General features: G+C 38.7%; 2 protein-coding genes across 7 annotated transcripts in view; both read left to right on the top strand.

Annotated features, from left to right (window-relative positions):
* The window catches only part of ELAVL2 (ELAV like RNA binding protein 2), an 81,682-nt gene extending 74,323 nt beyond the window's left edge, over window positions 1–7,359 (top strand). For 2 of the 5 annotated variants that reach the window (XM_019519034.1, XM_019519032.1), the window contains exons 6-7: window positions 4,105–4,143; window positions 4,644–7,359. In XM_019519034.1, coding sequence (XP_019374579.1) covers window positions 4,105–4,143; window positions 4,644–4,974 — 370 coding nt within the window. In that variant the 3' untranslated portion in view covers window positions 4,975–7,359. The remainder of the gene's footprint in view (window positions 1–4,104; window positions 4,144–4,643) is intronic. The other 3 variants (XM_019519033.1, XM_019519036.1, XM_019519035.1) reach the window with 3 other exon arrangements.
* The window catches only part of INO80 (INO80 complex subunit), a 317,697-nt gene that overhangs the window by 134,113 nt on the left and 156,214 nt on the right, over window positions 1–27,370 (top strand). The gene's annotated exons all lie outside the window — the stretch shown is intronic.

Genomic DNA, 27,370 nt, shown 5'->3' with positions numbered 1-27,370 from the left:
AACTTCCAAGGGAAGTGGTGCTGGCTCCTACCCTGGGGGTCTTTAAGAAGAGGCTTGATGCCTACCTGGCTGGAGTCATTTGAGCCCAGTTTTTCTCCTGCCCAGGCAGGGGGGTCGGACTTGAAGATCTACAAGGTCCCGTCTGACCCTACTTGTATGTTATGATGCATGCAAGTAAACTGGAATGGTAATCCTAAGGGAAGTGTGAGCTATTTAAAAAACTTCAATCTTTTTAACTTCTTATGTAGAGATTAAGTAATCGAATCTCATTAACCCTTTATTGATTAAATGGGTAAGTAGTGATTATTCCCCACTTTACAAATGGGGGTGGGGAGAAACATGACTGTTTAATTGAGGCTATACAGTGACTTGGAGTCTTGCACAGGAAGAAGTTTGATTTATTTATAGTTACGGCAGTTTATATTTTGCAATTTTGGCACCCATTATTTTTTTTTATCTCTCCTTAAAAACGATTTTGGGGACTACTTTACTTAGCCGAAGCATCTAACTGAATAATTTGTTCTGTATTCAGAAACATCTTTCTGGGTTCAGGCTTGGTTTGCTTGAAAGCACAAATTGATTTGTCTTAACCCGCAAAACCTCCCCTGCAGCCTCCTCCCCCTTCTTCCCCCACCTCCCCACAGTGGCTTTGTAGTGTAGGTATCCACTTCAGATTTGTGGTTTGGTGGCACTCTGAAAATGCATGGTAGCATAACATTTTATTTTAATAACAAATTAAGCATAAGGAATTCTATACTCTAATTATTTAATTTAATAAAATTCTCAAATAAGATTTCCTTGAAAGCATTAATAGTGTATAAGCCTCAGTTTTTTTGAGGGGTGGGGTGGGGCTCCTAGGTTTGGAGCATGCTTTTAAAGAAGGGTGATGTTCATGCCATTCCAAATCTAGTTTCTCCTATTGGGCATACTAAATGCAGATTATAGGTTGCACTCTCACTGTTCTCCCCTTCCCCTCCCCTCTCTCTTCCTGTACCTCCTGTATTTCCTCAGATGAGATCCACATTGCCCCCCTGGACATCTGACTATTTCCTAAATGAAATAGGTTTTGGGTTGAGTGCCCAAAGCTTTTTGGGGCACCCAAAGCCACTTGTGAAAAACAAAACAAAAAAAAAACCCCAAAGAAAAACCAAACAACCCCCGCCCCTCAAAAACAGACAAAAACTTTTTCTACAACCTTGAAGCACCCAAAGAATTTTCAGTATAACGCACTACACAATTCAGTTGCCCTAAAGCAGAAATTAGGCCAGGCTCACCACGAAGTATGTTGGAAGGGCTCTGCTTAGGTCTTGTTTATCCAACTATGTTGTACATCTCTTACCATCTCAATGTAGTTATGGCTGTGCAGTGCCCTAGTTTGGACACCGCTATGTGGGTAGAAACCAATTTTCCAAAGGGCAAAGGAGGTCAACCTGTAGGATTGCAAGGTACCTGTTATACCGGTGTAGCTGTCTATGCTGTGTGTGGAGTAATTTATAAATGTTCATTATATAAGTGGGGCCTTGTACACTTTACCAGCATAAGTACAAGAGTATAAAGTCTACATGTAGTGGGGAGGGGCTATATGGCATGTATGCCTTTTCCTTTTGCTAAATGCTGAGGTCTGCCTGCAATTTCACGTTTACTTAAAATAAACTCAATATTAAGCATGGAATTTAAACTGATAACTGATATATGGAATTTAAACAGCATTTGACAGTTAAGGTGCCCAGATAATTGCTCCCATTTACAGAGGCAACACACAGCCTTAGCCCCCCCAAGGAAGTGTGCAATCACTGTGAGTGTTCAGTGCTTCTGCGGTTTAGGTGCTCTAATTTAGAAAAAATGTTTATAACTGTACTATAGCAAATACTTTTAGGGAGTGTTTAACTTTTTAAAAATTCTTGAATACTTGACAGGATGTGGTATACAGAAAGTACATAATACGTATTCTGATTTTGATTTATGTGGAGGCCACACAGCAATATAGAATATTTAATTGCTCTTCACTTTGGTGTTTATGGAAAAATCCACGCATTCTAATTTGCAATGGATACACAAGTAGTTCTTGGATAGGCATTGAGCAGGCAGAAAACAATGCAGTGTCTAATGTTGCTTGCAATAAACTTACGTTCCTTGAAAGAGGCTTTAAATTTAGTGAACTATGAAGTAGCATTAGTCCCCTACAACACCACTGGTGGTGCTCAGTTGATTTTGGCAGTTGTCGTTATGATAAATAAGTGACTGGTATATCCCAGGGAGATGCACTGCAAAAAAAGAAAAACAAAAGCCCTGGAATACCACTAATGTTTCTAAAATGATTTAAAAAAACCCCCCAACCCAATACAAACAAATACCCCCCCAAAAAACAAACAAACAAAAAACAAACCAAACCAAAAACCTCCTCAGAAAATGTAGTGTATATTCCACATCTTTCTACAGCTCTGGAACTTGGCTAGAGGGTTTGGGCTGTGTTTGGACTTAATTATTTTTAAGTAGCTCAAATTGAAACATGATGTACAATAGAGATCTCAATAGATAAATCATGGGGTTACACCTCAGTATTGGTGGAGCAGATCCAAGTCTGTCCAAGTGGTTGCTGCAAGTTATTACCCTTTACTCATTCAGTGACACACATTACATGATTTGGTGACTGCAATGGAGATTTCATCCACTAGAAAAAGAAACAAAGTGCCTTCATAAATATTAATTGAAAATTGGTTCAGCAGATTAACAGTGAATATACATAGGAAAATAAACTCCCATTTTGTCAATTGAGCATAATTCCCCATGTCTGTACTATTTAACCAGATGGTAAATATGTTTCTGCTGGACAAAACAAGATTTTTTGGAAAGCATTGTTTTGCTTTGGAGTGAGGTACAGGATGAATTCAGACCATTCACAATATAAACATTTTCTTTAGGGGTGGCAAGATTTAAAATGCATTGTGAATGGATGCATAATATGAGAAATCAGACAGCTGCTTTATTAAAATGAGATTAAGCATAAAATAACCTTTTGCCTCTTACTGAATGTTCAAATGTGTTTAATATTACAGGGCCCTATTTCAGAGCTCCTGTTAAGTAGGTAACTTTCTTTGGTTTTCTTTACCAACGCTGAGTTTTCCCAGAAAGCAACTAAGCCTATCTAGGGAGGCCAGCCTCAACCTTGAAGAAACATTAGGTCAGGTGTTAATTCATTAACTTCTATCTCTTCTGATCTTCCCTGCCATGCATTTGCATTTTGACAGACTTGTATTTTGCATATTGGCTTAAGCTTCTATTCCACCCCAGGAGAGCTCACATACACACCAGTAGACTCTCACTATGCCTGAAGAAAGGTGTTTGTGCCTGAAAGCTTGTAAAGAACAATTTTTCCAACTATTTATTTGGTCTAATAAAAGATATCACATTTACCCAAAGACCTATGTTAATTTATAGCACTTCAAGCTTTCCAAGATATGTGGGCATTCTAGCATCTATTATATTTCAAGTGATTCCCAATACTTTTGAAAAGATTTGGAGATGAGCAAGGAAAACTTGCGCAACCATTAACAAGTTCTTGGTCTGAAAGGGGGAATATGTAAAGCTATAATACCGGGCCTGCCTTTATACCTCAGTACATTTGAACATTTAATTTTCCATATGTGAAAAACAACAAAAAATATAAAACGTCCCTAAAACAAAAATTAGGGCATACATGTCCCCTATTTACATATTAAGTATCTCAATAAGGTATACTGGCCCCAAAGGTTTCTTCTCTTTGGAGAATTTTAATGTTGTAGCCACTAGTGACTGTAACTTCATGCACTGACCGTATCATGCCATCTTGCCCTGATTTGGTGATTTAAAAAAAAAAAAAAAAAAAGTTTCCATACAAAACTAAAACATCCAAGTGTTTGTATGTGAGCAGATGCCATTCTTACAATAACCATATTGGGTATGGCAGGTTGTCACAATTTTTAGCTGTAGTTTTTTTCAGCCTTTGCATCTTTCAAATACAAACTGACAATAGTGTGCTTAGTTGAGGAAAAAAAATGGAAAAAGAAGAAAAGAAAAATAGGGGAAAACATCTGAAGACTGAACACTTTGCTAAATGTTTTGCAGGTTGGACAATCTGCTCAATATGGCTTATGGAGTAAAGAGGTAATGAAGAATCATTAGGTTCATAATAACTTTACAACAAACTAGTTCTTTAGAGAACGTATGATTGTCACTTTATTTTTTTTTCCCATAAGGCTTGTGTTGGATTCTTGCATGTTGAGACATTCAACTGAAACTGTTCATTTTGATGCATCATTTGCTAAAGGGAGATCCTCTTGTATCCGTTCCATGGAATTCCTCTTGGCCTGTTTGTTTAATCATCATCAATTGCTGTAGCATGTATTTTTCTTTTTATGAGTGTTCTTTATTTCATCTAGCCAGGTATAACACTTCTTTACCTGTAGTGCCATTCAATATTGTGTATGAAGCTGTATGCTTTGAAACAATTTACAGTACATCCTCTTAAACTGGCTGACTGTTCATGCAAACCATTAGTAGCTTGTATTGTTTTTATTAATGATTTGGCAGAAATAGCTGTGAGTTGCCCCTTTTTTATTCTTGATGTTTTCGTTCTGTTTTTGTTTGTTTCCCACATTGTTTAGTAGGTTTTCTCCAATGACCATTGATGGAATGACCAGTTTGGCTGGAATTAATATCCCTGGACATGCAGGAACAGGATGGTGCATTTTTGTGTACAATTTGGCACCTGATGCAGATGAGAGCATTCTGTGGCAAATGTTTGGACCCTTTGGAGCAGTAACCAATGTGAAGGTCATCCGTGACTTTAACACAAACAAGTGCAAAGGTTTCGGATTTGTGACTATGACAAACTATGATGAGGCAGCCATGGCAATAGCCAGCCTGAATGGATACCGCCTTGGGGACAGAGTACTGCAGGTCTCCTTTAAAACAAACAAAACGCACAAAGCCTAATGAATTATCCTCAATCCATTTATATATGAAAACTATACAACAAAGGCAAGTTAAGAGAAACTTTATACATTAGTAAATGTCTTTGTAAGTCAGTGTTGAGATGGGGATAAAATGACTACTTAGCATCCTAAGAAAATGTGAGATTTTTTTATTGCTAGTATTTGAATTAAAACTTCTTAAATATCTTTTATGTTTGAATATGGACAAAAGGTACAGGGTTTTTACCTGTCACAATGCATTCTATTGCCTTCTTTGAAGAAGGTGGACCTTTTAAAATGTTTCAGCTAAGGGAAGAAGTTTCTTTTCTTTTTACATGACTGCCTTGAACCTGTGAGTAAATATTGAGGCTTTGTGTTATAATCTTTAAGTTGGTTGTTTTTATGTTGTGTTTTTTCTGATTAGGTTTTGTGTTTAATTTACGGTTAATGCATTGCTGGTTTTTTCTGTTCAAAAAAATATTTTGAAGTTTACACTTTTATTTATAAAGTTATAAACAGTATTTATTTTGTAATTATGATTTGGGTTGGGGAAGGGGGGTTACATTATAAAAGCTTATTGTAAGAATACTGGAGAACTTTTCGTAAAGCAGTACCTTGCCAAAGAGATAAGAGCCTCTTTGATGTGGGTTTAAAAAAGCATCTATTTTTATAAAAAAGAAAAATTTGGAGAAACTTTTTACTGGTCCTGGAACAAATATTTTGACTTGAATACTTTGAGAAATCTCTTCATATGACACCTAGTGAGCTTTTAAAACTTACCAGGAAATTTGCAGTGGTTGGGGGAAATTTAGAAAGATTTATGATGTAGAAATCCTTTTGAGACCTTTGTATTAAGAAGTAGAATCAATGAGAAGCACTGTTGATTTCACTCTTGTAATCATCAGTGTAGTCTCTGATCATCCTGGTTATTATGTGATAGGTGGCTCACATTAATTTGTGATTTTGAAACAAATGAAAATTAAAGTATATAAGAGCAGGCAAGAAATTTAAATTACTGAGAGATGGGGGAAAAATCTGTTCTTCCTAAAGAATTCCCTTCAGATAGAGCTCATGGTGTTTAGTGATGTACTTGCAGTATTGTTTGAAGAATTGTTTTGTCTTAAGAAAAGACGTTGCACATGGTTTGCACTGCAGCAAATCGGCAAAAGCGGTCTGAGTTGGATATATTTGAAGGCATTTTGAAAGTTACGTTAGGCTAACACCTGAGCTTTGTGTAATGTAAATAAGACCTTGCGTTTATGAACCTTTCAGCTGATTTTGTTTTGTTTTATTTTTTACTTACATGCCAAGTGATGTTCAGATTTTTGAATGTTTTTGTATGAGTTCTTTTCTTTGTAAATGGCACTAACATTGTTACTTGAGGTCTGCTTATCATTTTTGTTGTCCTGAGGACTTGAATTTACAGTGCATCAGATTTGTTGCTAATTTTGTCTGTAGATAGTCTAGCTTCAGCTGTTTATGGTGATGCTACATTTTTGTTTATAAATATGTTTGTGGTAAAAATGAGTATAACCATAGGTTTTGAACAAATTTCCTTACATTTTTTCATACAAAAATCATAAATACCTGTATGCTATTGAAATTTAACTTTGTATGATGCTTAAATCACTATTTGGGGAAATAAAAGTCTTTACCATGTATTGAAGAAATTTAAGAAAAAAATACAAAATATTTTCTGATTAGCATCTAGCTTATAATAAATTTTTTAAAAAGCTGAGGGCTATAATGCCCCCACCAGGATGCACTGACAACTATATAGTTACGTCCTGCTTTTTGTATAAACTGAGATGCTCATATGCTTCCCCTTAGAAAAAGCAATGTGCTATGCATAACATAGTTGTACATTATCTTTGCAGTTGCTTTTGGTTCTTATTCTTTTAAACTGTAGTTATAAATTTTTCAGTATAGTACAGTACATATACTGTGAAGCGCGTGCTAAAGTGAATAAGCGAGTTTTCATGCTGACCCACTCAATGCTATTCAAAAATCAATTGGCTTCCTGAGCACTTTCTCATTCTTAGGTGCATTTAGATTGTCAAAGCTAATCCTGTGCATTAAAGATTGTATATACTTATTAGGAAAAAAACCTTTCCAATGTGGGGAAAGCAGTAGCTACATGCTTCTTTCCTATACTACTGTAGCAAACAAAGGCATTGATGAGAAGGCATGTAAATTGGGCTTCACTTTACAGTGTTTATCAGAGCACTTAATAAAATGTAAGGCTGGTATTTATTTGAAGTTGTACAGTATGACTTAATTCACATCTGTTGGAATAGAAAATATATTCTGTTGAGTATTTAAGAGGCTGTACATGTTTTTTTTTGTGTTTGGATCCTTTGTACTTTTTCATGTTCAGTACATCAATAAACAAAAGTTGAAGGGAAAACAATGTCCCGAGCAGGTCTTTTAATGTCTTCTCCTCTGCTTTTAATGTTTGCTTTCTTATTGACTGAAGGGCTTCCCTCAGAGCTATTAAAATGGGAGGTTGTAGTTTTTAATCTGGGAACTCTGTTTAAAAAAAATACAAGTGAATAAAAATAGGAGAGCCAAATCTTGCTCTCAGTTAGATCAGGGTGAAATTGGAGTCATTCTGAGCCTACACTTGTGGAAATGAGAGCAGAATTCAGTCCTCTTTGTACAAATCAAATGCTTTCCTTTTCAGTGGCAATTGGTTTACATATGTTAGGTCAATGAAAGCCCACATGTTTGATTAGTGTAATCTTGAAAAATAAAACAGACTTTTTATGATTTAGAGAGGGGTATCCACGCTAATGTTTGTTTATAGTATTAATCTCAGTTTCCCCTGTATCCAAAAAACAGTATTATGAAATTGTTTAATTCAGCTACAGGTTTTTATCGTTGTTTGCACTGGAGACGAGATTTCAAATCCATATTAGATATTGTTTTCTAATCTCCCTAGTTCTGCCTGTTCCCATTCATTGAAAAATCTAACATCTGTAAGAAAGCTTGGACAATTCCCTGTCATTTTAGTTTTTGTTCCAGCTTGTTTCCTTCTACCTTATTTCCACTTTCTCTCATCAGGAGCTTGAAGAGAGAATCTCATGTTATGTTTCTCCTGCTCAGCATTCTGTGTTACAGTTAGGCTTACTGGAGTGCAGAGGAGGTATCCGCACTCTTGATAGATGCTACCAGGTGACGTCTACCAATATTAATTCATGACTAAAATATTGGCCAAATTATATATTTTTTCCTATATCTAAAATGTACACAATCTCTTCCTGTAATAAATATATTCCTTGGTGCCAGGATGTCTGAAAAGAGGATGCAAGAGCAACTGTGCTTGGTAACAGATTTTTTTTGCTCCCTCTCCCTGTGGTAGAAGTCATAAAGCTAGTACTGTTAGACTGAGGTCCCAGCAGGAAGAAATTTTCATGCTAGGGGGAAGGGAACTTGTGGTTCAAGCTGCATGTTCTCTTAGGAAGATAATTTTAATAATCATATATATATATATATATTCCTCTTCAGCTATTTTTTTAAATGATCTTTTTTTGCTTGGGTTCAACTAATGTATTTACAGGAGGGCCTAGTTTTGAAGATGATGTTTTTGTATTTCAGGGGATTATATACAGGTAGACATATAATCAGTGTTTCCATTGGACATAGGTGTAAGTGCCAGATAAAAGTGCAGTTGTTATGGAGTAGAGTTATGTAGAGTAATACTCTCCTCAGTGAGAAGGTAGGGTAGCGTGCCAGCTTTCCTTTTCCCCACCCCTCTATCTTCCAGTAAAAAGAGATGCAGTGGTTTGCAGTAATGCATTTCTTCCCGGTGACATTTGTAATGGAATGTGACCTAAATTGGCCACTACCTTAAATATAGATAGTTTTGTAATTGATGCTTACCAAATTCCAAAGAAAAAGATGGAAGTGCAGAAATTTCTTTATAGGCAACTTTTTTTGGAGCATGACACTTTTTATGTAGTGCCTAAAAGGTTTCCATAAATATCTAGCAGTCTTATGTGAGACTAATTGTGGCAGACAACTGGTAAATCACACTCCTTGTTGAAAGTCTGACAGCCTCATGTAGGCTGGAATATAAAAATCAAAATGTCAGAACCAGGAAAGCATTTGGAAACTTGCAAAAGAGAATATCTTTACAGAACATCTGGATTAACAGTACAGGAAATGGATATTTACAAGCTTATCCAGAAGATATATACAGTGAAGACATCAACAGAAGGCAAAATTCCCATCACTTGACTGGGAGAAAAACCCTTCCAGCAATAGTTTTCTTTTCATCCTGTCTGTTAGGATAGTGCTTTTAGTTATGTGGGCTCCAGCTAATTAGGAACTGGCCTGTGAAAATGCCACTGTATGTTAACTTTGTCAAATGTCATCCTAGGTGAGGTTCAAATCAGCATGACCTAGGGTTGAAAGGTGATCTCTTGTTTTTCAATGCATTGAGGGATTAGTTCCAAGTCTTTAAGCTGTGTTTTATCTTTGGGTTATGTTTATTTAATATGCATTGTTGCTTTTAGTGGTTTTTCTGTTTCTAGAAATAGTCAGAACATGAATCATGTGTCACCTCCTTTTGGCATTTATTTTTAAAGCAATAACTACATATGGCATTTAACAATAAAATGGATGCAGCTTTTCTCATGCTAGGCATCAAGCAAGGATCTCCATTTCTGCAGTAATCAGTTTGCCAGAACTGAGTTCCCAGCTTCTTCACTGGTAACACAATTCTACTTCCAGTTTGAATTCATTTCCTTGCCTTGTTTATACATTGGCAACTTTTTGTAGCTAATGCAAAAGCTCCACAAAATCTTTATAATGTAGCACCTGGAACTTGCAAATATGCACACATTGCTGAAGTGGAGCAGAGCTTGATTTGTGTCTCTTTTTTTTTTTTTTTTTTAAACACCATCTTCATTTTTAAACTTTCATTTTAAAATGTAACCACACTTTTATTTCAATTTTGTTTGAATGATGCAGAAGACCTCTTATTACCACTGGGATATTTCATGGCTGCTGCTAGCACAAGAAGGATTCATAGTTAAAATACTGGTTTTCTGTTGCATTGTGGGGATGGATGGGGAGTATATATAGACAACAGATATATAGTGTTAACACCTTAAAGTTGTCCTCTGCTAAGAACAGATGAAAACTAATTAACTGGCCCTGGTGCCCGCTCTAGAAACGACTGAAATCAATGGCAGTAGGTATTCAAATGGCACATACCTAAGGTTTGATGTGATTAAAACTATGTGGATATGGTGCTAAAATATTTCTGCTTTCAGATCGAAGAACTGTTATTGTGCATAGTCATAGTAACTGGAGTTAAAGCTATCCAAAATCCAGCAAACAGATAGAGGTTAATTGTTGATGACTTTAAGGTGGTCTAAATAACGGTGTTTTCATCAAGTAATATTCAAAAATTTTATTATGTGATGTCATGCTATCAAATTTGGTGTCTTGTTGCTTTGTTTCCTGGTAAGTATTACTTACTACTATGTTGGTGTGACTTATTTCCAAGAGTCCTTCTACTCTGAGGGGGAGAGAGAGAGAGAGAATAATCTTTTCTTGTACTGTCTGGTGCACCCCAGCCCTGACCACTCTTCATTACTGGATACTGCTATAGCATAGTGGTGCTCAACCCCTGGCAAGCCCATGGAACAATGTTATCCAGCCCACAGTGTCCAAAATGTGGTCCAAAAGTATGGCAGTATTGGAACAATGGCAGTGTTAGTTGCTGCTCCCCTGATACCAGATTTCTGAGTGGGCCAGATAACATGGCCCTACACGTTAGATTGGGCTTGCAGGGCCAGGCTAGTACAGGGCGCCAAAAGTTTGAGCACCACTTGCTATAAAAGGTTAACAAGATGCCTTTCTGAGCTCAGTAATTCATATGGATTTTATCTTTTCCACAGGCTAACATGTAAGCAAGTTTGTGTGACTTTTTTTAGGCAGCATCATACTTTTAATAATTTTAAATATGCAAGAGTTCTTAAATAACTTTCAATGTGCAAGGAGAATTATTTAGAACTTGCTTGTTTCCATTTTACGTAGTGAAAGATTGGCATGTCTCTTGAAAGAAAAGCATGAATCTTAAATCTAACTGGTCTCTTTGTGAATTTTTGTGACCTGAAAATTCTTACCATGTACACTTGCAGCTGGCCTCTCGATAGGGCCAGCTGCACCTGCCCCAGGCTCCAGATTGGGACCAATGGCCAGATCCAGCCCATGGACAGACCATGCACTGCCCATCCAGCCTTCGAGGCTAAAAGGTTGAGTACCGCTGCTTTAGTACTTTTTCTTTTACTAATTCCCATTCTTGCAACATACTGCAATGTATGACCAGCAAAAGGCAGGTGGCAGGCTGTTTATTTTTCTGTCCTTGATTAATGTTGGCACTATTCTGATGGATCCAAAACAGTTCATTTATACCCTTCACTTCAGGCTGCCTGTCTCTTGTGTTTGACAGCTTGTATTTTCTGTCTGGAAAGTTGTGACTCTAGAGACATTCTGGTTGGATCAGATACTTTCTCAAACTGAGGTGTTGCATATTCAATGCAGAGAGCTGCAGCATCATCTGTATTTGCTTTCACAAACTTGGTTCCGATGCAGACATTTTTGGTAATGCCAAAATTATTATTTTATGATTTGTTAATTCTCCTGTGGGAATAGATGATGAAGAAAAGACGTAGATGGTAGTAACGTCTTAAAATACTTTTTCTGCTTTGTGTAGAAAGCGTTAGGTTGATATTTCTCTGAGTTGGAAGTGTGTTCTCTGCTGAACATAGGCTACAAACAGATGCCATCGCTGTCACACCAGGAAAAAATTAATGATGGCACAAAACATGAGCAAATGAATGTCCTTGCCTCTTGTACCCCAACTGTCCGGAAATGTTTGTGCAATAATTCTTGGTAAGTTTGTTGTGCCTTTATCACCGGGGACGTCTGTTTTGTTTTAGCCTGACCCCCATAGCCCAGGGTTGCTTGCACTCTCCAGCTGCCCCTGGAGCATGTTTCACACTGCAGAGAAAGGGAATTCCAGGGGTATCCGTGGGTCAGGGTCAGGTATCTGGACCTGTTCCATAGGATTGGGCTCCTGAAGCCCTGGGAGTGGCATCAGCCAGAACTAGTGATACAACAGCCCTGGATGATTGGCAGATGTTGTTTGAATCGGCTATGCCAGGACACATTCCTGTGAATTATGCTAACATCTAATGGAACCAAACAATATTTGTGCTGTTATGTGCAGGAACTGTAAAAGACAGCTTTTATTCCAGAGGTATTAAACTAAGTGACAAGGTAAGGAAGGTTGAAGTGACTTGCAGGGTTGCAACAAATTGTTGGCTGACTTGGGAATATAACCAATGTCATCAAACTCCCAATTTAGTGCCCTATTCGTCCGTTGTATTGTCTCTTTTTTTTCACCTCTAAGGATGATGTTGGATTCAGCCTAGATCTGTTAAAAGTTTAGTCTGAAGCTGACAAGGATGCCAACTGGGAGGCCCAAGCAGCTGTTATTTTAGCTCGTGTTGGCAGGTACCACCTTGTGTCCTTTCGAGCAGACCAGAAGATGTTAATTGTTGAGGACCAGACAGGATGTAAAATTCTTGGGGGCAGGTGTGGTGGTATATTTCCCAGGGAAATAGCCTGAAAATACCTGCCATTTGTCTCGATACACATTCTGGAAGCACATGCCATTAGCTATTACCCAGTTGTACTATGTTTAACTGGATCATATTTGCAATCATTTTAATATCTTTGAAAATGTAACTTGCTGTATTTCACTTGTTATATCTTCTTACTTTTCACTCCACCTTTTTTCCCCCTGTCAAATCAGGGTGGATGCCTTTTCCTGTGATGTTTTTCAGTGTCATTGCTACTAAACCTCACTGTCTCCTGCCACCTGTCTTTCTCCTTCCTTTTGACAAGACTGTTCCCTCCCTCTGGTTTTCTTCCCAATTTCCCTTTGCTTCTTCCCTAGCTTATGCCTTCTGTCTTTTTTACTATCTACAAACTTCTTAATTCTTCTGTACCCCTTCCCTCTGTGGAGGGCTAGAAAATGAACTCCTTCTATCATGTACTTCGCGTGATTCTCTCTGGGAGAGGTGGTTTTGGGGTGGCTGTTTGTTTGTTTTTTTTTTGTTTTTTGTTTTTTTTGTTTTGTTTTTTTTTAAGCAATGTGTGGGTATTGAAGCCTAGGAAAACACTGTGCAAATGCTTGACCCATTGTGCAAAAATGCTTGACAAGGTCATCTAGGCCGCCTGTGACTTTTTCAACATGCTTTTGTTAGGGATGGAACCTAAATCAGTGCAACTTGATGGATATTATCAAAAATTGTTTGGTATAAACTCTAAGCTGGATGGATGGAAGAATACAGTTAAACAAGATCTTTCCTCCCATGCTACTTGGTCTGTCTCTTGCTTTTATACCAGCACTGGAAAACATGTATGAAAAGTTGTAGAGAAAGCATTGGAACTTTTTTGCTTCCTTGGGCATCATAAGCAAATTTTAAATGCATTACAGGTGTGTATGGAGATAGTAGGCCCTACAGATACAGGGAGTAGGTATTTCAGCTATCAGATGGCATTGAAACTTCTTACAATGGTAGGAAGAAGCACTGAGAAGTGGGCAATTTAGGGCAGCTCTTCCTTCAGTGAAGATGTGCAAGGCTCCCCAAACTGTTTCACTGTACCCTCAAGACATGGAGCAGCAATTCAAATCTTCCCTGTGCAAAGTCCCATCATCCTGGTGAGACGTTTTGCCCCATCCTTCTTCCTGTCAGGATTATTCTCATTGGGCATTAAAAATTATGATTACAGTTAACTTAGTAGGTAGCCTCTCAAAGGATTGGAAGGTGAAAACCCATTTAAGGGACGTGAGGTTTCTTCCTGATGTGATACAATGGCATGCATGACACTAACTGGAACATCTCTGCCCACTTACCTGTCTCACCTGTACTCTCAGATGGATTAAGTACTAAGCAAAAAATTACCAAGATGCTTGTTTTTGCCTTGTCCTTCCTGTGTTAGCACCAAATTATCTCTAGCTCTTTTCCGTGTTTTCTGACTCAAAGAAACATGGTTCTGGATTCAAATACAAACACAATTTTGAGAGACAATGGTGTTCAAGCATCTGCCGATAGGGCAGAAATTCTTTAACAAGTATGTTGACGAAATAGTCTTTAGGGATGTCTTATCCTGGGGTAAGGTCATGCCCAGCCATCTGCTCTCAATGTTCTCATGAGTTTTAAAGTCCTCTTTAGGGCGCAGCTCAGCCCTGCCAAATGCACTTGTCACAGCCTTTCATTTTCCCTTTTACTAAAGTTTTGTTCCTAGAATGAGGTCTCCTATAGCAGAAAGCAGGGTTTCGGACCATAAAATTACCGGGCTTCCCACTGACAAAAGATATGTTTCTTAAATTGGTTGGTACTACTTGGGACAAATTAAAACTTGCATTTTCCTATACAGAGGCTTTTAGTAGAATTTATAGAGCCAATCCCCTTAGCTTTTACTTCATTTTCCTTTCTTCAAGACAAAGTAGAAAAATCAAGGTTTTGAGGCTGACAATAAAAAAATTTTTTAGCTTAAAGAAAAACCTTGAAAAAAAGCGTGGGCTTTTTTTGCTTTGTGTTTTTGTTTACTAATAGGTTCTTAAAGTTGCTTAAAAGACCCAGAGACTCTTGGTCCAGGCTAGGACCTCCTTATCCTCTCATGCCAAAATGAGGACTTCTGACACAAGAAATTGTCCCATCTCAGGGAGTCTTCTAATATGGGCCTCAGATTTTTATAGCCTGACATCATTAGACAATGTTAACATTTTACCCCAAACTGTTCCTCAACTTGATAATATCTTGGGCTGGTCAGCTTGATCTTCATAACCAGTGTAGAAAATGGAAGTAGAACACTGACACTTTATCATAATTCTTAATGACATAATGGGCCCAGTTCACCACCCCAGCATTTCAATTTCTTTTCAGTAATGATGGTTGCCCAGTCATCAAAAACCAGTCTCTTTTTAGAACTACCAGCAAATCTCCAGCCTGCTGAGGAGCTTTAGATGGGACCCTTAAATGATTTGAAGAGAGATTGCCTATGAATCTTAGCTGATCTTTAACTTCTTACATTCGGGAAAAGCAGGAAAATCCATGTTGAGCTATTTACTGTAGTCCCTCTGGGAACTTTTGTGGCTTAGGCCATACCAGTTTGGTTTTGTTTTCAGACTTTCATTTTTTTCTTGTCTGTCATTCAAAATGCTTGGTTCTGTGTTTCATTTGTGTCTTAGCTGCTTCAAAACCAATGCTTGGACTACTTTGGAACTGCAAGAGCAAAATTAGCAGTAGAGTAGAGAAAAAATAAGTGTCTCCGTTGAAATTCAATATTGAGAGAATGGGAGTTTAGCCAGTAGAAGTGGTTGAAATTTGGCCTGGAGAGATGATTTTCATATGTTAAATGTATGCTGTTTTGGAACTAGCTATTTTTTAGACCCTTCAATATAGATATTTAAGTCTGTGGTTGTTTTATAATCAGAAATATAAATAAACTGTCCTCCTGAAAAGGGACATTCGCACTCCAAAGCCTCTGGATGCTAATCATTTATGCAGACAAGGGGGCAGAGGCACTCTTTTTGAGAGACATATTAGTCAGGATTGTCCTAGCTTGTGTCCTTGATTTCCCTACAGGTTCAACATCTTAGGTTAGCATTGGATGTTGTCTCTCAAGATGCCATTCTCTGGTGCACTGGTACCAGACTTGGACACACCTGCTACAAAACTTGAATAATTCTTTCTAAATCCAAAAAATTCTCAGTAAATTGAGTTCAACAAGGGAGTATTCCAGAATAAGACAGTCTTGCAACAGTTACTGTATTTCGCTATGTATAAATTGGGTTTCAAAGCCCAATTTTTGTGTCTTAAAAATCTAACTTCACTTATACACCATGTCGGCGCCACTTGCAGGGGATGGGTCTGGACTGAGCCCAGCCTGTCCCCATCCCCATCATCATTCACAGGATGCAGGGCTGGACATGGTGTTCAGCTGGTGCGGCCCCATCCCCTGCGAGCCAGCAGAGCACCAAGCCCAGCCCTGACTTGTACACCATGTCTGTGAAAATCTTTACCTTTTCAGGTTGGAAAGCTGGGGGTGCAGCTTGACTGATGCAATGTGAAATATGGTACCTTTTTAAAAGGTCTGGGCATTTTGCTTCACTGTTGTAGTGCTCAGAACATTTATTCTATAGGTTAGCCTGGACCCTAGGTGATAACATACTGTATTGCTTCCAGTTCTGGCTTGTCATGTACAGTTCACTTTCTGAAAGCAGCTTCGCTTTAGATCTGTTAATCTGTTAGTTGGTGGAATACTAGAATGTCTATCTAGCATCACATGTATGATTTATATAATTTTTTTTAAGAGTGCATGGAAGGGATAGAGTAAAATGTCTTTGCAATTTCTAGCTTGCTAAAATATTTATGTTCCATTTCTTCCATTTAAGTCATCTTGAAGGTAAAATTTTCTTTCAAGCCAATCTCTTTCTTAAGTTCTAGCTTATACCACCTGCCTTCTTTTTGTTCCAAGAGGTTTCTTGTCATCTACTCCAAAGGAAATAGATTGGCTTACACACCTTCCTCTGCCTGTCTCTGTCTTGTTTTGGCCCTGAATTCACTGTCAGACATGGTGAGGGTGGTAGAATTGCAACCATGTACAACTGAAGCCATTGAAGTTAGATGTCTAATTGCATTTGTGGGGGCTTTGGTAGAGATAAGTGGCAGCATCTGAAGAGGGAAGTAGGCTGACTTTTTTTTCAGGGTGGTAGAACTGGTGGCTCAGTTGATGTTCTAAGATTTAATCTTTTTTCTTGTACCTAGATCTCTCATTCTTCTCTCTGGCAGTAGAGAAACATGTGCTGTTTACCAGATGTGCTTTACATGTGGCTGGCCTATGTCAGCCAGGGTGCTGATAAGCAGCATGCCCTGAGGAAGAGAATTCCCTTTGAGGAATGGCTTTGGGAATTTGGAAAGAAACTTCCCTCAGATTCTAGGATTCACAGTGGATTTTCATGACTGATTATTGGTAAGGAAGCTAATTCTACCACTTCCTGTTTTTTAATGTAGTTTTTCTTTGTGAACTGGAGCATGCATCCTTTAGCTGTTTTAGGATGGGATAGAAATGCACTTGAGGGAACAGATATGCAGCAAAATGTAGCTGAGACCTGCTTTTTTTTTCTTTAAACCTGGAATTGAGCTGACCCCTAGGGCCTTCTCATCTGTTCAGAGGTAGAAACTTTTCACTTTGACTTTACATGGCATTTACAGGTAATGCTGAAGTAAATCTGGAGGTTTCATATTTCAGTATTCTTTTTGGAAGTTCAGTAGTCCCAGATTTCTGGGTGCCCTTGCAATGTGGCATCCTTCGTGCCCCTGGCTTGTGCATTGGGTGATTAAAGTGTTGTTATTTTGGGAGATGTTAGCTATTATATGTACAGCGGGGGGTGGGGGTGCAGAGCTCTGTAGGCTGGCTGATGGGAAGATAGAAATGCTATCTCCACAGAGGATGAAGGTTGGGTGTCTTGGTATCTTGTGCTAGCTCCAGGGGGGGTGATTAAATGGAACTGTGAGGAGCACCTCCTGTGATTGTGCCCTGATAAGGCTGTTGAGCTTAAGCAGTGATTCAAGGTGCAGGCAGGAAGCATCCAGCTTGATTCAGTCTTCCAGCTCTCAGCAGCCATGGGGAATCATTCCCCTGTGCTCTGTTCTGGCAGCTCCTAAGGGGTTTACAGTGCAGTGTGTTTTGTTGCTCTGGTTTTGCATGGGCCAGTCTTAAAGGGTTTTTTGGCTTCTTACTGCTCTAGTATATATGTGGCCAAATTATTTTTGCTGAAGAGTGCCAATAAGAGGAGAGAAATAGGAATTAAAAAAAAATAAAGCTAGACCTCAAGAGAATTTGAGGCAAAGTCACTTGTCTTGGGTTTGAGGACTTTCTTTTTCTATCAGATTTAAAAGTCCTGCTGCAAATAGTGGAACTGAGTGCTGCTCAGAAGTTTCGGGAATCATTTTATAAATGAAGTTGTTGCAAACCCTGTATTTAGGGTGCCTCAGCTGAAGCAATCGTGTATCATACCAATCTCTTATTTGTTTTGCTACATCTGAGCTTTTCCTTATAGGTTTGTTGAAGTCTGAGCAACTGCTGGATGGTTGGTTATTTTAAAAATGGGTCAGTTATTCATGTGCTTCCACAAGGAAATGGATTTTTAAGACCTTGGCTCTTGTCCTTTAATGTGCTTTATAAGGCAGCTTTGGGTGCAGTGCAATGGCACTCTTAGATTCTGGTAAGAATTTAGAACATCTTGGCCTCTGCCACCATTGAAATGAGGGAACCATTTTCTCCTATGTAACTTGATATGCAAAATCACTTTGGTGCTCAAGCAGTACAGACAGTGGCTTTTAATGAAAAGCATCTAGCAAGATTCTTTTCTCCCAAAGTCCCTTAATGCAAGGCAAAAAGGAAATGTGCTTCATGTTCCCAAATATTAAGTATTAGAAACATGAGAGGCATTTTCCTTCAAGAGAAAAGCAGCTTTGTCTGATTACCATATTATTCAGACAGAGGTCAGAGCATTCCTTCCTTTCAAGCAGGGTAGTGAACAGTGAAAGCTGGCCTGCCCCACAGACCACTAACTCCAGGTTTTTCAGATTGCTCTAAGAGAATAAGCCACATGGATACGAAGCCAAGACACCACTGGGTTAACACAACAGTACAGTCATGCAGGGTCTTCTGCCATTGACATCTTGGACTCCAAAGTTTCTCATGGTCAGAAACTAGTTAAAATCTGTAACAGAACAGATGTTCAGTGCACATAAACCAGTCTGAAAATGGCTGAAACTGGTTTGAGATGAACCTGGTTGAATGTAGTATCAAATTTAACTGATTTGGGTCAAACCTTTTTATGCAATATCTGTCCCAGACCCCTTGCTGTTTAAGATAAACCAGACTCCCCTAGTGTCCTGACATGCTCTCTGGGCTGGGTGGGACTCTCTCTTCCTCAGGAGCACTGGCCCCTCCCCTCTGCTTCCTGGCTGGAGCTCTGGCACAGACTGCAGGCTACTTTCCCCCTTCCCTCTGCCTTGTTGAGAGGTGACTGTGTATTATGTAGCAGACCACATGCTGGCTACAGTCTGTGCTGAGTCAACAGGTAGAATCAACAAGTAGCTGGTAATGTCCCTCTGTTTTCTTAATGGGGTGATGAACACCAAGCTGGAATTGATAACAGTGTTTATCACCCCTCTGCTGGGGCCTGGTCATGCCCCCCCTCCCCCCCTCAGCTCAGTACTGTGGAAGGGAAGGGAGGGCTGCACTAGCACACCGCAGTTTCTAGCCTGAGCCACTTCAGGCATGTGCTTGCATGTCTGGGATGTCTGTACAGTTAGAAAGTGATTTAGCTTAGCCAGGTTAGACTAATGTGCAAAGATTGAATCAATTCATGCTCAAGCTTTTTGAATGTCTGTCCCTAACCTAGGTGAGGATCTGACCACAGTAACCCATTTAGTTAATCCTAAACTGGATTACTGTAATCCAGGCTACCTGAAGCTGAAAATAAAGACAATATATTGATTCCAGTTGGTAAGAGATATATCTGCTGCCATCGCTTTGGCTTAGATGCGCATGCTTACCTGGAATACTGTCACTAGCCTGACTGCTGATCTTCAGAGCAACTAATTTGTGCTTATCCAGGAACACTGAAGACCAAACTTCAGTCTAAGAGCCAGCATGATTGTACTTTGCTGTAGTGACCTAGGACAAAGTTCTTGAGATGCCATAATAAAATGTTATCCATGGGATTCTAACTGAAATGAACTTCTAGGAGAAATCCAATGATTCTAGTGCTGACTGTTTTTAGAAAATGTGGCAACGCCCTCTTCAGAAAGTTCATTTCACTGATACTATGAAGGGAGCAGCAATGCTACTTCCTTCCATGAAATCTTCTATATACTTTGATGTTTTCTGTCAAAGATTTGTGACGGGCACCAGTAAAAAGACCCTAGGATAAGAACTAAAAATGTATCGTACAAATGGAATTTATCTTGAGATGCAGACATTTTACCTTTTATCACAACCTTTTAACCAAGACTTGAGGTAAACTGTGGCTGTTCTAAAAATGCATTAATATTTCACTGGCAAAAAGTCTTCTTCCTGCAGTGATTGTTTATTCTTTTTGTCACTGGGAGCAATTAGCTAGAACAGTCAGTTGCAGCTGTTAGATACTGTAAGCTCCAACAGAGATCATAAAAGGCCTTGTGTACATTTAGATTCTGTTTGGATTGTTTAAATTGGTGATTCTTTGGAGTAGTCTACATCAGGGAGTGCTCTTGGCAATCAATGGGTTCATGTGAAATGAAATGAATCCTTGCAATAGTTGTGTGCACACCTTGTTGACGGTCATTGAAGCAGAATGCACGTCACAGTTATGTGCTGAAATAGCTTCTCTGTTTGGCTTCATTCGGAGAATAACCTCCTCTCCTGCTCTCAGATGATTCATTGCAAGGCACAAAGCTGCTTGCTCAGTGATAGTTTCTTTATCTTTTTGCCATTTTGCATGGTTTTAATTTTCTGTTGAACAGCTGGAGATTGCGTTAAATATTCTCTCAGACTGATAATTCTGCCATATGCAAAAATGCAAATTACTGACCTGTGAGAGGTTTTTATGTTTTTAGGTGTTATGATGTAGACAGCATTCCACAGTCTGGCTAAGAGGTTTTCTCATTTCTCTAAGATGAGTCAAGTCAGTTGAGGAGAGCTCCTTCCTCGCAGCTGGCTGAATTTTAGGCTTGGGCATGGGCAGCCCTGGGTTCCAGTTGGGGACTCTGAGCTGCCCCCAGTCTGGGACCAAAGTCCTGGTGGTGCTGCTGCCAACAGTTTAGTGGAATGTAGGCACTGGCCCTGGACAGCACTGGGTTCAGTTGGAAAAACAGGACTGTCTGGGACTAGTTCTGACAATCAGCTGAATGTTGGCATGAGTTGGGGCAACCTCTGTCTACTGTACAACATATGCCACACCCAGCACCATATAAACCAGCCACAAAGATGTTCTATAATATGTTTAACCATAAATTGGTCCAGTGCATGCCATGTTGTAATTTATGGTGCGTTAACATAAATGTAACATCTAATAATATAACCTGTACTAGTTAGTCCAAGGTCTTAGACTTTGCATCTGTTGTATTTCTGCCTCTTGCTTTTTTTTCCCTTCTAATCTAGTTCACAAATGACAGTAAGGACATTGACTTGGAAAACTCTTGAAGTCTGAAAGTCTGTTTCTGATGTTAACCTAATTATAAACTTGAGGATCACAGCAGACAGTGTTGCAATCTGCTTTCTTGGCCAGGGTGTCTTGGTACTAATGTCTGCCTAATGGCCCTTTCCTGTCATGGAAATAATCTGTTCAGTGACAAACCCTGTCAGATCTTCAGATGTTTCACATGTTCCCATTTCTGTTAGTCTACTATGCAAGGTTCATGACTACCTCCTGGGCAAAGAGGAGAGCTGCTGCTGCAACATTTGGGTTAAGCATCACTGGAAGTTCCATATATGCTATTATGAGGAATTAAACTTGATATGTCCATATCCACAGACTTTGCCTTTGGCAGGCCTGGGCTAAATACTGTCACATTGTCTCAGTTATACAGGCTAGAGAGCATTGCTACTTAAAGCCATTTGGTGAATGGAACAGACCAAAGAGGAAGACTTCCACCCCACCCCAACTCTAAGTTAGTTTAATCTTTCTACAAAGAGGTTGCTTGATCAGCAAAACATTTTATTCCATTTTTTAAACAAATGCATAAATCCATTTGCAGAATTTTTTGAATAATTAAGTATTCAACTGTATTTAAGATTTATGAAGGAACTTTTAGTTGGAGGGTTAAACTAACAGCAAAGGGAGCTCTCCATAGGGAAACTTTCAAGCTAGGTCCCTGGAGTCTGTCTGGGAATAAAGCTGCATGTGGACTAATGAGTGGATGCTTGTCACAAAAAAGCAAATGAACAAGAAACACTTGGTGGTAGAAAGTTCACTTTTCCTCTGAAGGGGACTTTGAGAGGTTTGCTATCATACTTACAGATTTTGCAGAGGTTTGTTTGTTTTTGGTTTTTTTTTAAGAGAATTTTGCAGCTCACAACTGAAGTTTTATCAAGAATAATTTTCCGCTTGTCAGTTAAATGTGTGTGTGTTTTAAATCTAGATTTCAGGTCTTACTATAGGTGAGATCCAGTTCTTGGTCCAGTAGACGCTAACGCAGTATAAAAAGTCAGTGATGAAAATGCTTGATCACTGTCACTTATCAATAGCCTTTCTCCTGTAAGTGCATTAATCAGTGATCACTTTACTTCAAACACTTTTAATATAATTAGAAATCTTACTTTTTAAGTAACCTTTACATTTATGCTTTTCACTTTCAAAAGAGCTTATAAGAGCTCAGTCAACTACTTTTTTAACTGCAATTAAACTATTGAACATAAATCTGTCCTTTCTGATTTCAATTTGGGTAGGACTAAAGGTCCAAATGGGAACCCTGAAGCAAAACCATAATAATAAAAAAATTTTTTTATGAAACCTAACTGCATGCTAATACATTAATTGGGATGTAGACTTCAAGGCCTGCCTTAAAAAAAAAAAAAAAAATTTTTTTTTGAAACCTAACCGCATGCTAAAAAATTAATTGGGGTTTAGACTTCAAGGCCTGCCTTAAAAAAAAAAAAAAAAAAAAAAATGTTAACAAGCTTTTTGTTTGTTTAGGTTTTTTTAATAGGAGCACAGGGGCAGAAGGGGCTGGAGAAGGAAAGAATTGTATTCTGCCGTTTCTAGGTGTTTGAAGGTAAATGGACTATGTCAAAGTAGCAAGCCAGCTTCCTTAGGAAAGGACTTTTTTCACACTAAACATTCATTCATACCTCTTGGGGCCTATTTTTTGAGGCAGCCTGATGTTCTACAGCTGGAGCACTATGCCAGTGTGATTAAATGGCTCCAGAAATTCCTGTCAGGCACTCCCTACAATATTATATAATTATAATTATTTATTATATATTATATATATAATATAATATATATTATAGAGTCCCCTAAGGGTCTGGGACAGTAGAGGGGATAGCATCAGAAAGTACTTTCAACCCTGGGAGGAAATGATTGTTTAAAATAAGTGAATTGGTACCAGCAGCATTCTGATGCTATGCCATGCCACTGGCTGAAGAAAGAAGAGTTTTTGGTCAGAATTGTGTGGAAGAGATTAACATGTTAATCATGGCATAAATGACAAGGGTGCTGCTTGCGCCATAATTAAATTACCACAGAATGATAAACCAGCCATAAAATTGTTCCACTTTACATTATAAGTGGAACAAAGTTTTATGGCTGGTTTGTATGGTGCCTTAAATTGAATGTGGCCTTGCCAACGACTGAATTGGGGTCTGGAACCAACCCCCACGTGGGCTTCACCCAGCTGACAGTCAGCTGATCGTCAGCCTTACAGGGACTGCTTTGGAGCCAGTTCCAGATCTTGGTGCAATTCTTGGCACCCCCTGCACTGGTAAGTGGGGCACAATTGGGATCTGATTCCCGTCTCCCAAAATTGTGCCTCCTATCATGCATACATGGCATAGAACAAGGCATGATTTTGGGGATCAGTGATCAGAACCCATGGCACATTTAAATGAACATCTGTCAAGGGCCTGAGTGCAATCTACCTACTGCTAGCATTTGTGTATAATGTCCTGTGTCTGGCACTGAAGTAAACAAGTGTCTAAGTCAATGAAAGGAAGACAGAGACAATATAAGATTCCTTTGAGCTAAATTCCTGTTAGTTTTAGTCCTTATACTATGTTGGTCCAACAAGTGTATAAGCCTTGAAGGGTGTGCTCCCTGTTCCTCTCTAGCCATGTACAGGTGTTACGTTTTCTAATGGGAGAATTTCAGCCCTCCCAGCAGGAATTATGAACATACAGGCATATGCACAGTTACGAACAAAAAAGGTTGTTTTGGGAGAAAAATAACCCATCTCTAACTAGGTAGAGGCTGTTCCTGAGAGTTTTTTTCCCAGAAGACTGAATACCTGTACATTTTACCCACTGCTTGACTCCTGGGCACCAAGAAGAATTGTGCTGTGAGGAAATGTTCCCTTTGCCTTCCTGTGACGGGTTACTCAGTTTGGGAAGGCATAGGGAGAAGCTATTTCTCACCTCCATCCAGTCCTGGGAAGAGTTAAAAGCTGAGGAAAGGGATCCCCTGCTTTCCCCAGATCCAAGGTCACCTAGTTTTTTGTCTACTAGCTAGTTCCTGAATACTTGCACTGGTAGGTCAGTACAGGCATGGCAATGTGTTAGTTTTCTTTATTGGCACTTTGTCATGAAATATTCATAAATTCAGAAAGTTTGAACACTGCTAAATGTTTAATAAATAGCTCATATGTACATATGTATATACATACAATGATTTGTGTGTCCTGTCATGCACATGCAGCATAGAATGAGACACCATTCTGGGGATTGGGTTCTCATACACCATTTGGGGGATCGGGGTCTCTTGAGTGCACATGTAATTAAATAAATTTAAAATTAAATGTAATACTAACGTGTTATGTAAAAGGCCTACAATCTCAACAAGTGGTTGTATTCATTAACGAAACATTTGGAAGCTAGTATGAGAAGAGGAATATCTACCTGTGTTTGCTCAGGCTATAATTGCTAGTGTCTTAGTTGCTTATGGTACATTTTTCGGTGCGGGGGGTGCGCGTACGCAAATGCATGCATGTGCGCGCGCACGCACTCATACAGAGGGGAAGGAAGAAGTATGTAAACTGAATAAATGTAAGTGGAAGTTCACATTTTCCTGAGAATAAAACTATTGCAGTGTATGGTATGCAACTTATTCACAGGTAGAATTTTTATAACATGCAAAATAAATATATTATGCTCTAAAATGGTACAATTTATATGGGTTCAGAATCTGAACCTTAGTGACGATCCATGACGCAAAGCTCAAAAATGGTTTATGAGATACTGACCCTTTCTGGTCACTTGAACCACTGTGATAATATAACAATATTTATTTCTATTGTCTTTATTATTTAGTCACCTTGTTAAATTCATTTGCCTTTTAACTCTGGCCTCTTTTATAAAGATAAGCACTGTGTTGAATAAACATATTAAATGTAAATGAGAGAGGGAAGTTGGATGTGGTTCTGGAACTTGAACTACCTCTGCCTACCCACTTAACCAGAACTTGTAGTTCCTGCCTTGACAATCGCATACTAAGGAAGTGAGTGAATTTGTAGTGAATAAATGCAAATGAGCAACCTCTCTATCTTTTTTTTTATCTGTGCTGCTAGAATATATATGCTTCTGGTATGGAGGGCCTAGTATCAGCTCAAATTCTTTGTAACTTGATTAAAATGGTTTTAAAGATATACATTTGACACTACAACTTCCAGCTTCTGCTAATAGCACTGGAATTTAATAATGCTGGTTTAGATGAATGCAGCGTGTGCAATAAGTAGTAAGTAATGCAGTATCTAATAAAGCTGCTTTTAGGATAATTGGCTGAATATTTGCTTTTGAACACTGGTCCAGATCTCTGAACAATTTCAGATCCCAGGTTTTTGCCTTTTTTTTATTCTCTTGGGAACCTACTATCAGAAGATCCTATTTTAAGCTTCACTTTATTGGGATGTCTCAGCCTAATTACACCTCAGGCTCTTATTTCTAGCAAATTTAATAGAATTTGTTTTCCAGACTCCTATCTAGTACTTCTAGGATGTGCTTGGGGGGCACGTCGCTTATTTCCAGTAACACAATATTTCTTTTGGGCAGGATTAGGGATTGATACTACCAGTTCCATTTCTCCTTTACTCTTAGACACTTTCTCTTGCTTTTTTTTTTCTCCCCTCTCCCACTCTCCCCCTCTAGCCCGGCCCCCCCACCACACTCTTAACCTTGTAACTCAGCCCCTCTACATTTTTATTACTTTGAATCTTTTGGTGAAGAACAGTGAGATGCTTTTTATGGGCAGCAGGGTGTCTGGATTACTTGGAGAGCAGAGTGTGAACCTGTCCTAGAATACCTTCTATGAAGACTTCCCTAATTGTTTATGAAACAAATTTATCTACTTTTACAGAAGTATTTTCTACTTGAATAAACACAATTTATTCCAGGTTTGGAAGGGGAGGGGAACATCCTCAAGCTGCTTTGGGGGAAGCTTGCCATTTGCCTTCTAACTTTGAGTAATCATGTTGCTAACTGTTAGTGATAATCCCTATGATGATAATGTGGAATATGATCAGAACTGATGATGTCTTGCATAATGGTAAAAGGATAATTCTGTGGCAGGGTGAGGTGAAGAACATTACAGTTGCACTCTTAGTTAGGAGACGACAAAATTAAAGTTGTCAATAAATTTTAATCAATCTCTTGTCTATATGCATTGTCTGTAGTTATAGGATCACATGCTGATCTTTACAGCACTGCTGCCTCATTCAGTAGTTGTTTCATGCTAATCGTATCAAATATCTACCATATCCAGATGTAGCACTAGATGCCAATTTAACTTTTTACTGAGTTTGTCAAAGGTTGTCGTCATAATATCTAATATACAACCATCATCACAAGGTAATGATTTTTCTATTCATGATATCCCTGGCTAATGTTATTCCACGTTCGTTGGGAAGCCAGAAACAGAGAGATTAAGGCCAAAATTATAAAGTGCCTAGTAATATTGGATGCCAAACTTGAAACGCATTGAGCCTGCTTTTTCAGAGTAGTTAACATGCACAAAGACAAAAGTGACCTCAGCTCCATTTGGAACCACTCAGCACATATGCAAATCTGGCCTTAGATACCTCACATTAAATGTTAAGAACATGAAGAACAGCTAGTTACTACTAAAACATTTTGGTTTAATGACATGGCCAAGATTGCATTTAGAAGAGGCAAGGATCCAGTTTTCCAGTACAACATTCTCGTGCCTTAACCATGACACAGTACATTCCCTTTTTTTGCAATCTCCTTCCTCATTCACTAAAAAAAATTTCTCACAAATGAAGCAAAGGTCCTACAGCCCAGCAGGCTTTTGTTGCAGAACCACGAATCATCTAAAGAGCAGGTCCTTTCTGAGCACTGAAACGAAGAGGGATTCCATAGAAAAAAGTATACCATTATGTCTTTACATGATCCATATGTATGAATTAATTTTAGCACTTTCTACTATTTTTATGACTGCTTGATTTTTAAAATGTTCCTTTAACTCCCTTATGATGTAACTTCCTTAAAAAAACAAAACAAACAAACAAACAAACAAACAAACAAAAAACAACACCCCCCCCCAGCAGTAGACTTATCCTCCATAAGCCAGCCAACTGAGGGGAAGGATGAACCTACTAGAAGATGATTCA

This window comes from Gavialis gangeticus, unplaced genomic scaffold (genome assembly GCF_001723915.1).
Source record: "Gavialis gangeticus isolate Ggan-Ray unplaced genomic scaffold, GavGan_comp1, whole genome shotgun sequence".
In the NCBI taxonomy this organism is placed as follows: domain Eukaryota; kingdom Metazoa; phylum Chordata; order Crocodylia; family Gavialidae; genus Gavialis; species Gavialis gangeticus.
Note: the sequence above shows the minus strand (reverse complement) of the source record. Positions and strands in the feature narration are given on the sequence as shown.